This window comes from Rhinolophus sinicus, chromosome 1 (assembly GCF_057876585.1).
Source record: "Rhinolophus sinicus isolate RSI-liver-muscle chromosome 1, RSI-T2T, whole genome shotgun sequence".
Lineage (NCBI taxonomy): Eukaryota > Metazoa > Chordata > Mammalia > Chiroptera > Rhinolophidae > Rhinolophus > Rhinolophus sinicus.
In genome coordinates, this window is record NC_142501.1 from 149,686,142 (window position 1) to 149,702,630 (window position 16,489).

Genomic DNA, 16,489 nt, shown 5'->3' on the forward strand with positions numbered 1-16,489 from the left:
AGACCTCCATAGATGATTGGATAAAGAAGATGTGGTATATATACCCAATGGGATACTATTCTGCCATAAGGATAGATGAAATAGTGACATTTGCAACAACATGGATGGCTCTTGAGATTATGCTAAGCGAAGTAAGTCAGACAGAAAAAGTTGAGAACCATATGATTTCACTAATATGTGGTATATAAAACTGAAAATAACAAAGGAACAAAACAAACAAATGAAGAAATAAAATCTCATAGACACAGACAATAGTTTAGTGGTTGCCAGAGGGTAAGGGGGGTGGGGGGTGGGAGATGAGGGTAAGGGGGATCGAATATATGATGATGGAAGGAGAACTGACTCTGGGTGATGAACAAACAATGGGATTTATAGATGATGTAATACAGAATTGTACACCTGAAATCTATGTAATTTTACTAACAATTGTCACCCCAATAAATTTAATAAAATAAAATTAAAAAAAAAAAAAAGATCAAATATATTGTTATGGAAAGAGAACTGACTCTGGGTGGTAAACACACAATGTGATATATAGATGATGTATTACAGAATTGCACACTTGAAACCCGTGTAACTTTACTAACAATTGTCACCCCAATAAACTTTAATAAAAATAAAAAAAAGACCTCTGGGTGAAATATGTATGCTTCTTATTGCGGGTAGCTCTTCATACTCCTTCACATTTTCAATGAGGGTGTTCTTTTTCAAGTAGTAGTCTTTCCATTTACCAAGGCTTCCTTTGTTTTTAACCCGTTGTCTTAGTTAAGTCAGTATGTTTATTCGCTTAATTATTTCTCTACCTCAGAAGATGTTTAGTATTATTTGTGTAGACATCTTCAGGAGTTAATTCATTGTAACGTTTTAAATGACTAGTGCTTGACATTGGTCAGTGAGATGCTGTTTATTTTCACCATTATAAAATTTACAAACATATAGAAGATACACTGAGAAAAATCAGTTGACTAATTTCAGCTTTGAATTACGTATTCATATACTCTCTTGTATTAGGTTCAAATTAAAATACAGAAATTTTGAGTTGTGATGTTTCTTGGATAAAATATGAATGACTTGTATAATACAGTTTACATGCTTTCTATGTGGTAATATTTACAGTTACATAAAAAATACATATATGAATGAATAAATTAGTATATTAGTAAGTATCTCAAGTTATGTTATAAAATTATTTAATTACTGGAATCAAAACTGTACTTGGCTTATATGTTTTTTCTCTGAATACATCCTTTATTATCCCATATTTAAATACAGAGGATGCCAAAAAATTTATACACATTTTAAGAAGGAAAAATCTGTACTAAAATTGTAATACTCAATATATACCAATAACAAAAGATGAATACAAGTTATGTGTATATTTTTTTTTTTTGGCACATTCGGTATATTATCCAAACCAATTTAGTGATTTCTTTCCACTGAGGTACTTTCACTTTGAAATTTCTCTGTCTTTTCTTTTTCTCTTATGCGCTTTTTTTTTTTTTTCTCACAGCATTTTGTTTATTTATTCCCAGACATAATGGGTGCTTTATTTATTTATTTATTTATTTATTTATTTATTTATTTATTTATTTATTTATTTAATGCTGCTCTAGGTCAGTTTCTACAGTGATAGGACTAACAGAAATAAGATGGATGGAACAAAAAGATAGTTTCGTTCTGGTTTTCCTTTTACTCCCTGTTTGCCATTTTGTCTATCTATTAAACCCTGGAAGTCGAGGAGACATTTTTGATGGGAAAATGGCTTCTTTATCCAGAAAGCTGGAACACCACTAGGACCACCTTATACTTCTTTTGTATTATTATAAAATAAATTCAAATAATGCATGTAAAATTAAAATGCTGTCACTATGTTAGCACCTATTAAGAACCCCTGAAGAATAGCTGTTATAATAATTATTATTTCTACAAAATTATATACATTTTATTCTAAAGATTAAATTTGCTTCAGGTTTTTTTGTTTGTTTGTTTGTTTTTCTTTATGAAGAATATACTTTGGGTCCAAGTAACTATCTTTAAAGTTAACTTTTATAAAATGACCCATTTCATAATTTGTTAGCAACTTATAAATGATAATTATCAAAGTGTTAGTATAAAAATGTATTGATGCACTCATATTTTTAATCTGTGTCTTGTAGTTATGCTAAACCTTACTGTGGTAACTATTGACTTTAAAACCATAAATATGTATTTAAATAAACTACCAGTTAAGCTAAAGATATAGCAGAAATATTGCGTCATATGCTACAACCTTAGAAACTCTCCCTTGGCAGTAATGGTCCTTGACTCCCTTTGGGTATTATAGGCACTGATACTTTATAATGGGCCATTAAGGAAGATGTTTAATTTGAGACCTATGCAGGTGCACCCTACTGAGAAGAGATAATTTCAAAACGTATATTTTCTCTCCTGCACGGTTGCTACTGATACACTAACTCCAAGGAATGAAACAAGGGAAAGCTATCTTGAAATACTTTGTGGATCACAAAAGACAATACATTTCTTTCATCATCAAAAGAAGAAATTATTTTAAACTTATAGATATCCTTTTTTATATATATAAAGAGGTCTAAAGAGATTATTTTAGATCTTGTCTGCTATACTTTTTTTTTTAATTTCCACTATTTTGTAATCTCTTTATTAATACTTGCTTAAACTGCTTTTGAAAAAAGAGAAATGTTTAAGAAATGTGACTATCAAGGGTTTAAAGTCAAATCATTTATATGAAAGAGAAAAATGGGACTGACCAGTCATGATAACTTAACCACAGTGAAACTCTGATATAGTCATCAAGCTCATAATGAGATTTAGCTTCCTCCGCATTCCACTTGGTTGGGAAAGTCTTCATAGAAAGTGTAAATAAATGAGTTTTTTTTTTTTTTTTTTCCTTATCGGCCTGGAGGAATTGGAATAGAATTAATTTGACATTGCTATCTTATTGTTTTGAGTTTCTTCATTCTAAACTTCATTTTTAAGTCCATTATTTAGTAGTGGTCACTGTTTCCAGAGAAATCATGTGAAGAAACGAGATGATGCTGAGCTCAGTGTCCTAAATCCATACTGTTGCTTGGTACAGTTCTGGTCGTCTTAACTTGACATTTAAAGTTTATTGTTCCCAGTTATGGAAACAACCTTTTCACCAATGCAACTGTAGTACTATTTGCCATGGTAATTATAAATTTTAGAATTTTACAGGAGTACATGCCGTTATGTTGGTTTTAAATCAAACCTTGAAACTTCACTTATAACACAAACTAACACCAGATATAATAATACATTATCATGGTTGTCAATCATGAAGTACTCAGTTAATTTCAGTTAAAAAATTGCCAAAAAGGAAAAAAAAAAAAAAAAGACAGTGCTGGTCTATCCCAATCATAAAACCTTTGTAGACAATAAATATCCACTAAACATTGGAAAGGTTTGAAGCTAGCTTGGTTAATCATTTGTCATTTGATTCTTGAAGTTAAAATAAATATGATAAAGTCACAAATAATTCTACTTTGAAGATACATTTGCTTCTTAGGAATATGCAATGTAACCTCAGTTTCCTTTTTGGAAAAACTACTTTAATAACAGAATTAAATAGTCATGCTGATTGAAATTAGATTTTGAAGTGTTTTAAAAATTTCATTTGGAAGACAACTTTTTTTTCGCACTGATTGTTTTCAACTTTTTACATAATTTTAAGAAGCACTTGCTTGGCCCCTAAGAGCCTCCAAGTTCATCATTCCTGGGAAACTCACCTAACAAAGTTTGTGGTCTTGCCTCTCACTCACCCAAAACAAGAACGAGTGAAATAAATCATTAGTATCTATTCAGATGTCCTAAAGGTATCCGACTACTTGATGCCAGGTAGGAACTATTCAGATGGGAGATAATGAAGGCCTTCTGTTTATGGCATGATTCTCTCAATCTGAAGTTTGAATATTTCAGTGTAGAGCTGTACCCTGTATCTTCATCTCAATCCATTCAACCCACTAATCACACCAAGCTAAAAGTTCCTTCCATTTACATGAAGTGCTTTCCTCATAAAGGCTACTATATTAAAAGCGTCATAGACTGGGTGTCTAATAAATAACAGACATTTATTTCTCACAGTTCTGGAGAGGGGAGTCCAAGATCAGGGTGCCAGCATGGTTGGGTTCTGGTGAGAGCTCACTTCCTGTGTTATGGACAACTGTCTTCCTGCTTTAACCTCAAGGTAGAAAGGGCTAGAAAGCTCTTTGGGGTTTCTTTTATAAGGGCACCAATCTCATTCATAAGGGCTCTGCTCTCAGGACCTAATCACCTTCCAAAGGCACCACCTGTAAACACCATCACATTGGGGACTATATACAACATACGAGTTTTTTGGGGGACAGAAACTTTCAGTTTATAGGTATGCTGCGGAATCCATAATCAGTAGAATTGATGAGAGGCAGGAGAATCTAATGAATGAAAGCACAAACTACAGGTCTAGACTGTGCAAGTGCAAGTCTAGTTTCCTTTATTTGTAGCTATGAGACCTCAGTAAGCTCTTTAGTTTTTTTGCTCCCTCAGTTTCCTTATTTGTCAATAATGAATAATAATAGACATTTCTTTGGAGTTATTATAGGGTTAACAATAATGTTTATATGTAAAATCAATTAAATGTGTTAATATGTGAGAAGCTCGTACAACAATGCTTGATATAGTTAAGGGCTCAATAAATGTTATCTGTTGTTATGAGGACTGCTATTTGCCTGGTACCCTGTGGATTTTAGAATAGAGTTACATGTTCCTGTTAAACATGGAATTAATTTACTTTGTAGTAGATACTTGTTATATTCTATTTTTTTTTTTAAACTGTAGCTTGCCTGTCTTTCCTAATTCCTGTTTCTCTTTTCTTTTTTTTTTTTAAGATTTTTTATTGGGGAAGGGGAACAGGACATTATTGGGGAACAGTGTGTACTTCCAGGCCTTTTTTCCAAGTCAAGTTGTCCTTTCAATCTAAGTTGTAGAGAGCGCAGCTCAGCTCCAGGTCCAGTTGCCGTTTTCTAGTTGCAGGGGGCACAGCCCACCATCCCTTGCGGGAGTCGAACCAGCAACCTTGTGGTTGAGAGGACGCACTCCAACCAACTGAGCCATCCAGGAGCTCAGCGGCAGCTCAGCTCAAGGTGCTGTGTTCAATCTTAATTGCAGGGGGCGCTGCCCACCATCCCTTGCGGGACTCGAGGAATCGAACTGGCAACCTTGTGGTCGAGAGCCCATGCTCCAACCAACTGAGCCATTCGGGAGGCAGCTCAGCTCAAGGTGTTTTGTTCAATCTTAGTTGCAGGGGGCACTGCTCACCATCCCTTGCGGGACTCGAGGAGTTGAACCGGCAACTTTGTGGTTGAAAGCCCACTGGCCCATGTGGGAATCTAACCGGCAACCTTCGGAGTTAGGAGTATGGAGCTCTAACTGCCTGAGCCACCCGGCCGGCCTCTATTTCTCTTAAAAACATAGAAATCAATCCTTGATTACAGACGTAAATGATATATTGTAAAGCAATTGTTGATTTTTTGAATATCCTCTTAAATAATAGCTATATGCATTCAGACTTATTTTTCACAGTTAATATTGATGATAAAAATTTGAGATTTTATGAGTATTTTCAGTTTTGAAGAGCAAAGTAAAGGATCTATTTTTAAATCAGGTATATTTTCAAATCATATACATGGAGAGTATGGGATCTGTTGTTTAGTTTTAATTATCTCAATTCAAGCAATTGAATTGTTTTCCAACTAGTTGCATTATCGTAATTATTTATACATAGCTTAATTTCAGACTCGTTGATTTTATTTCCTATTGAACATGTCAGTGGTAGCAGGTATTATCTTCTTCAAAGTCTGTTGGAAACAAACTCCAATCATATACTTTGTGGATCCCCAGGAAGAGGTTAACTCAAGGACGCTTTGCAATAAAATGATCCTGTGTAAAATATCAATCTATTTCATGGTTAAATGATGTGCTGCCCTAAAGCCAAAATGGCAATGTTCATTAAATCCAAATTTGTTCCTGAACATTAATAGACACTTATTAGATCATAGCATTATCTGAAAGACAATTAGATGGAACTTTTACTCTAAAGTACTTTCTTATTAAAATTACCTTCCTAGATTACTTGTTTTCTAACATAGCATCAAATTATGTTTGAAATATAATTATAAGGAAATGTGTGTGTTACTTAAGCAATAAAATATTGTTTGTTAGTGTTTCTGATAATGTGTTAGAGATTTAACATTTCATTGCTTGAAAAGTGTTGTAGCATTTTAAAAAATAATTGAATAAAAAAATTTCTGTTTGCTCTCATCTCTCTGAAATTTACGGAGGAGATAGGGAAGGAATGAGGGAAGAATGGAGACTTGAGTGAAAGTTCTAGTAGAAATGTAGATTAGTCCTGATCTACTCTCCTTATTTCCAAATTGATTTAACTTTTTTCAGTATCTTTTGTACCTATCCTCTGTTGTTTCATTGTGTTTTCTGTCCTGATTCATTTTTCCTTTCACCCTGACAAAATACGTAACTGCAATATTTCTAAACCTGAAATATTGGTGTCTTGACTTCCTTCAAATGATCTATATTTTAAATCACAATCTGGACTTGTACGTGACTGTGAACTCCCACCATACTAACTGGCAAATATTGTTATCGATACTGGTAACCGAAGGTATGTTTCTTTTCCTCCCCTTTTTCTCCTATATACCATGAGCAATTTAATCTTTGAAAAGCATGGTGTTTTTGATGCACCTTCTGATTCTATCCTCCTTTTCACCCAACCACTCACAAACTCTTATTAAATGTTCTTTTGTCCCATGCACCACCAAATTCAATCTCATTTATCATTTATAACACTACTGTTGAATATAAAACTCTTCATTAAATGAAAACAAGGATTATTCTCACTTATTGAATGCCTGTTCTTGCCAGGAGTCTTTATGGGTTGTACATACATATACATATTCATCCTTCATTTAAGCCTTATAAGCACTTGGTGGAATAAGTATTAATTTCTGATGTAAACATTAGGCTATACAAAATTTAAGTAATTTCCCTGTGGTCATACAGATCACAGCTTGAAGAGAGAGGACTTAAATGCCTTTTCTCACTCCAAAGCTTATGTCATGCTTGGTATTCATGGTGCTGGTGGCTCTGACATATGCAATGTTTAGTACTTAATGACAGGAGCTTAGGATTTTTAAGAATATGTGTAGAAGTAAAGGACTAAATAAAACATGGCCGTATCCAGGTCTAGGTCAGGCAAATAGATACTTAGGTTATATAAAATTGCTTCCAGGTTTTATTTGACTTGAATGTGTTACAAAATATACATCTGTGCCAATAAGTAGTCAAATTATAGTCTGTTATTTGGTAGGGATATACTGCCAGATGGATAACAATACCATTGTATCTGTAAGTGTTGTAATTCTCTGGAATCAATATTTGATCTCAAATAGTGTAATGGCTGCTAAACAGTGGTATGCAAGTTGGAACACTGACAAATTATCATAATATAACAATGCAAATGCTGCATTATTTTTGTGTGGTATGTTAGGTACTATCTAAATACCAGTTTATTAATTTAATAATTCACTTAATACTTGTATTTCAATTAATGCCTCTATTAGCTCTGTTTCTTTACTTCAAACCAAAAACCATTTAGACAAATTCAGAATAAATTGTTCAAGTGTTTATGAGCAGTATAGAGGATTATAAAATTTTTTGGAATATACTCACTGTAAATATTTACCCACAATCTTAAATACAGCATTTGCAGTTATTATTTTATGTGTTTATGTAATTTGTGCCTTTAACTATTATGAAATTATTAAATGTTACAAAATGCTAGTTTTGAAACTAATCAAATTGAATTTAGATTCTTTAGCCTTGAAAACTCTTCCTATGCTGCCCCAATGAATTGTCTGTAGTATTTTCTACTACTCCTTATTTACTCAGTAGACCTGACAAAACTATTCGAGTTCTGTAACAGGCTCTGTATTTATACCAGTTCTTCACCTTTCTTCATAATAACCCTTAACAAAGAATGTTTCTCCTCCACTACAGTTTAGTGAGATCATATACATTCTTCAAATTCGGGCACAATTACCGTTCTCTTCTTGCAGGTCTTCCAGGTCTTCTAAGCTGTGTTATTTTCCTTATTTCTTTTAAAACTCTATTGTTTATTGTATTTTGGATTCATCTTTTATTATTTGCATTTCCTGCATTATCTGTTGTCCTCTTTTTTCTCCCTTTCCTCTTCTTCCTTCTTTGTTTAATTCAAGAATTATGCTGTAAATATATACTGTACCCTCTGTGACCAGACCTGTTTCATATTATTGTGTTAAATAATGACCTCTGGAATACTATGCCACATGTGTGGGTTGATTGAATTCAGTATTTCTTGAAAACATTAAACCAGATGACTGAGAATGTATCCTCTATAAATCTTCAAAGGTATTTAGCACTATTTAAGAAAATATACATTGCTTGAACATTCATCCTCTTATTGCTACTACACTCAGTAGTGAAATACTTTCCAGTAATTTTTTAATATAATGTGCTTTGACTCCATAAATATTAAAAGAAATGAAAGATATTTGAACCTTTTTGTAATAAGAAACTTTAATAAGTGCATTTAATCAGTAAACTTTGGTTTTCAGAGTCAAAATGTTAAGAGAAACTTTAATTAAAAATAAAATGGTATGAATCAGTAGTAGGGCCCAAACTAATAGTGCTTTTCTAATTTCATAGTGTACTCACATAGTATACTCATATGCACTCGCATGTAAAAGAGTTAATGCACATGATTATTTTAGCAAACAACAACACTTTAAAGCAAAATTATATTTTTAGGTTTCAGACATTGTAAGTTATGGGTAGCATTTTTAAAGATTATGTATTTTACTCAGTCTAAACTTCTTTAAAGCTTGTTTTGCTTCTACCCAGTGATCAGCACACCAAAGGTTTTGAAATATTGTAGGATCATGATGAGAGGAAGTTGTATTATAATCATCTAAGTTTTCATCTTTTCCCTAAGAGTTAATATATGTTAGAGCTCCCATTCCCATCAGAAGGAGTATTCCATGTAGAATTGCTTTGAAAAGACATTTTTGTGAGAAAAAGTGCACTTTTATTTCCTAGGATATGGGCTGGGCTATGAAGCATTGCTGTATATGTGCTTACTATTGTGCAATATTAATAAATCATGGAAATATTGCTATCTTAAATTTGAATAATGAGTATTAAAGCCCCTCATCAAAGCATTTATGCATAAATTAAATACTTGAAATTATTTTCTAGTCTTATTAAATAAATATTTCTCTGAATACTTGGCTCTTTTGGTTACTATGGATCTTATTTATAAATGTAGTGAGATTTTGGTACACGTGAATCATGATTACCTAGCTGCTCTTTTATGATAACAGATGTTTGCTTTTCCATTTGTCACTAAGATAGTGACAAATGGACAATTAAATAACTACACTAATCCTTTTTGAAATTTGTATCACTTTTCGTAAGGCACCATATGTAAATGTTATATCACTAAAAATGTAATTTATTGAGAAGGATTGTGAAAAATACTTGATTTGTTAGTGAATATAACTGGAAATCTTTCAAATTTAAAAATCCATGTACTAACCTTGGAAGACTACAGATAACACCCAAGTTATATTTACTGTGTTTCTCCGAAAATAAGACTTCACCAGAAAATAAGCCCTAGCAAGATTTTTCAGGATGACATCCCCTGAACATAAGCTCTGATGCATCTTTTGGAGCAAAATTAATATAAGACCTGGTCTTATTTTCCAGGAAACACGGTAGAGTTACTAATTGAGATTGGGTAGTCTTACTGCAGAATCTGTGCTCTTAGTTACAAGATTACAAATAATATTGTCAGAAATGAAGATAAATCTGTGAAATTTTGCCTTATAACCATGGAAGTAGTTCAGAAATATTTTGGAATTTATTTTGGTAGAATGGGGCTTATTAATACAGTCTTCAGTAAACTAACTCTATCTAGAAAGTACCTTTCCAGAAAAAAATTAAATTTATATTCAAAATGTGAAAGTACTTTAAATATCTGTCAATCACCAGAATCGAAGAGAGAGAGAGAGAGAGAGAGAGAGAGAGAGAGAGAGAGAGAGAGAGAAAGAGAGAGGAGAAGGTGGGGAAGGAAGATCCAGTTTGAATTTGATTGATGAATTTTAAAGTTGCTGACTGTGAAAAACAAAATTGTCAAAATTTGGGTCATATTCCTTTAGTATTTTCACTTCCTAAGATAAATCTGTGCAGATTTTAAGAGAAGGCAGCTATATCAATTTGTTTTAGTAAAATAACTTTTTACTAAAATTTTTAGTGCCTTCCATGTATATAGTTAATACTTTTAAGCAAGATTCCTCATCTTAAGTTGTAAGATCCTGGAGAATAGGTTGCATGTTTTATTCAGTATTCTAGCCTGTGTTCCTAGACCAGTGCTTTGTATTTCAGTGGGCACTCAATAAACCATTGTTGAATGAATTAATTCTGTTTGAGCATAATTAATTAGCATAAATCTATAATTTTCACAGACTTACTTACAAAGATGCTTAGAATAGAAATGTAGTTAATATGTAGAGTAATTTCTGAATGGATATCAGGGCCTAGAATAAAAGTAAGACTCATACATTTAAACAATTTTGTTTTAAACGTAAAATAATGGACACATTTTTTCAGTATTCTAAAATTAGTACAAATTACATTTGTGGAAAATGTTCATACATAGCAACACAGTAAGTCCCAAATCTATTTATACATATTACCAAATTTAACAAATTAATTATTCATTAATTATTGTAAAATTAATATATTTATATTATTTATATTAATTAATTATTAATTATTTATATAATTAATTATTAATTATTTATAATAATTAATTAATTATTTATATTAATATATTTATATTAATTTTACAGTGAGATTGAATCATTTATTTCAGCCCTTTTGGGGTCTGGGAAATAAACACTGGTAATACATGAATAAGTAATGTCCTCTAGGTTACTTACTCGTTTTTATGCACTATGCCTGTGTTCATTAAAAAGAAGCGAGGAGATGTAACAGATATTCTGGTCAGGAGATAAACTGCCAAGGAGTCAAGATAAGAAAATTTGTATTTGATCACCCATTTTTTTTTTTTTTTCTTGTTTGCAGGATTCATATTTGGGATATTGCTGTTTGTATTTTTGAAGAATACTTCTTTTTGAGTTTGTTGGGTTTTTTTGTTTGCTTTTTTGTTGTTTTTTTTTTTAATCATCGGTCTTGGAATACAGAAGAGGAACCAGAAAGACACTTATTTTGTTTTACATTTGAAACACTTGCTCTTGAGGCTCTCTCACACCTGAGTACACAACCATGTGGCCAGCACAGTTACTCGTCTTCATGATGCTCTTAGCACCGATAGTTCATGGTAAGAACTTTAATTCGTTTTTTTGTGTGTAATGCTTAATGTTATCTCAGTTTTTTATGCTAGACCCTTTCCTTTAAATCTTTGCTGTAAGATGTTACAGTTTTTGCCTACCATATATTAATAGTTAAAATAAAATAAATTAAAGGCCATAATGTGTACCTTAAGCTGCGATAAATACGAGTTTGATTTCTTAAGGTCCATTTTGAAATGTATATATTACCAAAGGTTTTGTTTTGTTTTTAACGCTTGCATGTTTTATTCTTTGTTTTTACTACATTTAGGGGCAATCAAGCTCAATTATTAACTGTGTAATTTATTGTGTATTTTTTGGTTTCCATATTTTTATAATTTAAATAATTATTAATGTAGTAAGTATGCACATTTAAAAGAAAACACCCCCAAATATCTGATTTCCCAAACCAAGTAATCATTTGTTTCTGAGTATTTACTACTCTATTTAATCTTTAATACACAGAATACAAACTAAATCTCTCATTAAATGAAAATTGTTTTTGTCATATACCTTTTAATGCAAAAAAGAAAAACATCAAAATAATCTGAACATATACAGAAAGGTAATTTTACTGAAATATGCTAACATACTCATAAAAGACTAACTTTATTTAGACATCTTGGTATTTATAACACAAATATAATAGTCAAGAAATCATGTACCTTTGCAAATTTTGTAAAACATACAGTTATTTGACAAGTAAGCAAGACAAATTCTATACAACTTTGTATGTAACGTTCACTAAATCTCTATAAAAACTAGCAAATTGAAGTCTATATGTATGTTCCTTTTTCACAGTTTAAAGTTTCTACTAATTACCATTAGTTTTACTCTAAGATGAAAATGGTATAATATAGTCACTACCTCATATGTTAATGGTAATTTTGGCAAAGAAAAAGGGACATAGCTGCCTTTGCCACTGCTTAGGAGGTCTCTGAATATTATAGTGTATCAAACAGCTGAAATGAATTTTTAGCCCCTTTTGCTCACTTTTGTTTTTAATTGATTACAGAAAACTATTGTAGTTCATCAGTGATGCAATTCCAAATTTGGCCTATGTTCCTAAGTTTCAACTTGAATTGTGTTTTACTGTCATTATAAGAACTGGATAAGATAAGTTCTGTCTCTTGAAGTTTTCCTCCAAAGTTTCTTTAATTTAACACATTTATTAAGGCAAATCAGTATAAGTATAGCACTTTTTTAAAAGAATGAAAGTAAAATTATATAACCATCTAGTTTCAAATTTTGTAAATTTTGTCAAAAATTTCTAAATGTCTCCTTAATTCATATTTGGTGCCACACTTAAACATTCATATACTTGGGTACATATAACATTCTGTGACATAGGACAGTAAAAGAATGATGTTGCTTTAGTGCTTTTATAATTATCTGTATATCTAAAGATGATGCTAGTTAGGTTTTTTGATGTTATAAAAATGCCTCACTCATAAGGTTCTTGTGAGGATTGAATGAACAGCCTATGTAAGGAATCTAGCACAGCGATTGATGAATAGTAAGTGCTTGAACATGGTAATTTCCTTCATCGTACATACATACAGTACAATTAATTCTCACAACATTCATATGTGTATGTATGTATGTATGTATGTATACACACACACAAACAACTCATGTTGAAAAGTCAGTCTAAAATGACACTTGTGTGAGGAAGGTAGGTTAAAAATAGCAGAAATAGGCATTATAAAAAAAGATTCTTTTCTGAAATTTCTGGTCTCTAAAACTAACACCTACTATGTATTTCATCAGGTCCCAAACATGGTAGAGCCATAGATTATGGTTCTTGGTTTGGGATCTGTATTGAACACACGCACGCGCGCACACACGCGCGCGCACGCGCGCACACACGCGCGCGCGCGCGCGCACACACACACACACACACACACACACACACACACACACAGTCTCTCCATGTAACTGAGAAGTAGTTTAAATCCCTTAATAGGGCACTTGGAAAATTTACCCAGTATATAAAATAGTTCTGAAAATTTAAGTAATCCTTCCCATTTTATGTGAACTACATTCTAATGTTTTGTTGAACCATAGCAGGCTAAACAATATAGAAGCCATCTACTTATATACCCTTTCTCCTCATTACCTTGCAGAGATATTTTAAACCTGGCACCAGAGAAAATGCAAGTCAGTTTTGTCTGTCTTCCACAGAAGCTTTCTCTATTGCTATTGTGGTTCCACTTCTTACTTGTAAATGAAGGGCTTCACTTGAAAAGCCTTTTGGAACCCACCTTGGTCATAAATAGAGGAATGCGTGAACCTTTGATCAGTGCTGAAATCTCCTAGGATAGACATTGTTAGAGTACCTACTAACCTGGCTTAAAGGAATATTCTATAACCTATAATCTTAGATGACTGACTTTACATGGATGTCACAATTATATCAGTACACGTGCTTCCCAAACAGCCCCCTGATAACATCCCCTTGCCTACTGTTGTTGTGATGCCCAGCTTTATTTGCCCTCCAGACCATAGAGAATTAACTTTTCTGGGAATGACCTGAATCACCATCTTTTTCTCTTGAGCAAATCATAATGATGACTGCTGATTTTATAGCCATAAACTTTAGATATGTCAGTACAATTAATTCTCACAACATTCTCATGTTTAATAATATTTGTTCTTATAATCTTTATCATTAACTTTTCATGGTTAAAAATATTGAGGTATCAAGGGGTAATGGAACTTGACTGAAGTTACACAGCTATGATGAGATCCTGAGGGGATTTAAAATGAAGGACCTGGCTTTGTGACCTCTGGTCTTACTGCCAGTAGATAATCAATTCCTACAGAGGGTATTCTTCCCTATGGAGAATCCCATCTCAGCTCTCTGGGTCACTTGGGATAGGTGAGGCTGAATCGCAGGTCATCTAACTCTTTCATGTTCTTAGAACAGGCAGACTGGGCTTTGAAATCTGACAGACCTGAAATAAAATGTCAGCTCTGCCACATCCTAGCTCTGTAAACCAGTTAACAAATACCATTTATCATTCCACTATAAGCCATAAAACTGTGCTAAGCTGCTAAAAATATGGTAGTAAAATAAAAGATTCTTAATTCTTCCCTCAAGAGCCGGCAGTAACTTAAAAACTTACAAGCATCCTTTTCATTTGCAAGAGTAAAGATTTATTCTATGAAGAGTTATTTTAAGAATGAATAGACTACTATATGGATAGCTTCTAACATAGTGTGTGGCATTTGGTAAACGTTTATTAAATTAGATTTTTCTACCCCTAACTTCCTTGAAAGAGACCTAAACACCGGATTGTTAGATAAGGAAGATGCATCATTATCCTTATTCTTGCACTGAGACTCGAAATAAATATTTTTCTACTTAAACCTCACTATTCAAGTTTTGCCATAAATTTCTTAATGCTAGTATCTAAACAAAATTATTATTAAACCAATATGTATGAAGGCTTAGTATATAATTGTCAGTATATAATAATATAATTATAGTATATAATTGTCAGTGATGCAGGCATTAATTGTCAGTGGTGATGGTATGTATGGTAGTACGTAATTGTGATGCATTTTTGCATGATCTATACAAGGATAAGTAGAAACTAAGCAAAAGAATTAATTCTGAATAATGTTTACATTAGTTGAATAATCACCGCATCATCCTAGAAAGTCAGGCCAATATTTATATAGAGAAACAAAATTAATCAGTATGTCCACATTGTGTATATATGCAATTCTTTTAAATTAGGAAATGTCTGTAGTTCCATGTTTATCTGTCCATATTCGATGTCTCTGTGTCCCTCTGTATTTCTCTTTCTGTTTTCCATGACTGTGCCCCCTTCCTGTACAGCCATATAACCCTTATCTATAATGAAATAAAACCTGGCAGAAGCAAAGAGAAGTAACCACAGCAGATGGCCAGTTCTTTGCTGCTATCTAATGTAGTATTGCATGAGATAAAGGATTTTTTCTTTTGTTCTAATGGTGTGGTTGGAAACAAGGGGAAATAATAGAATCGGAGAACAATAACCCAATGATAACATGGGCACTTAGGGCTCATGCTGATTGGCAGTAAAGGAAAACCAAGGTTCAATGTGGGCCCTGGGCTAGGAGATCTGGTCCTGCCTGTGACTTCACCCAAGCCACAGGGACTGGGAGTTGAGAAAAAGTGATTGGGGTGCTCAGATAATGTAAAATGTATCTCATCTTAATTAAACTGGACTTATAAACTGTGTTACTATTGAAAAGATAGAAAACAGGATCATTGGAGCTTTCTATGGGTAAAGGGAAAACATGTTTTTCATAGTACATTTGCATAAAAATTGAGTTTAAAAAATTTATCTATAACCACCATATACATACCTTTTTTCTGCAAGTATATTTTTTGTTGTTTAAAGTTACATGTGCATTTATATATTCATGGACTTTAAAAGCTGACCTGCTTTTTTGTTGTGTTTGAGAAGTTAATTATAATGAATAGTTATTAGCAGGGACAAAATGATGATCAGATGCATATAGTTTTAGTACTATATGTTTTTATTAATTTGAATTTTATTATTAATCTATTTGGCAGTTATAATACTATTTAATGTGTCAGTGGTTTAAACTAATATATATGTGTGTGTGTATATACATATATATATATATATATATATATATATATATATATATATATATATATATATATATATATATAACTTCCAGTAAGATGTGAAGCTTGAGAAAGTACAGGATTATATTTAACTACAGAACATCTTACCATATAATTCTTTTTATGCAGTCAGGTTTTATTAAGTGTGAAAAAGTCAGGTTGACTTCTCAGCTCTGCTTAACTTTGTTATTTTTAGAAATCAATCATCCTTGAAATGTTTATAATGTTTGCCTGCCTAGGTAATTTGTGAGATTCGTAGTAATATCACTGTTTTAATGGTCAAATATGTTATACAGAAAAATCTGTGTCATGGCCTGATTTATGAGGTTACTGTGAATACATCCAACATCATCTCCATTTGCCA

At 32.4% G+C, this 16,489-nt stretch overlaps 1 protein-coding gene across 31 annotated transcripts in view; it reads left to right on the plus strand.

The window, feature by feature from the left end:
- Positions 1-16,489, plus strand: part of ADGRL3 (adhesion G protein-coupled receptor L3) — a 756,105-nt gene that overhangs the window by 258,599 nt on the left and 481,017 nt on the right. For all 31 annotated transcript variants that reach the window (XM_088791158.1, XM_019743751.3, XM_074324504.2 and 28 more), the window contains one exon: positions 11,212-11,467. In XM_088791158.1, coding sequence (XP_088647284.1) covers positions 11,413-11,467 — 55 coding nt within the window. In that variant the 5' untranslated portion in view covers positions 11,212-11,412. The remainder of the gene's footprint in view (positions 1-11,211; positions 11,468-16,489) is intronic.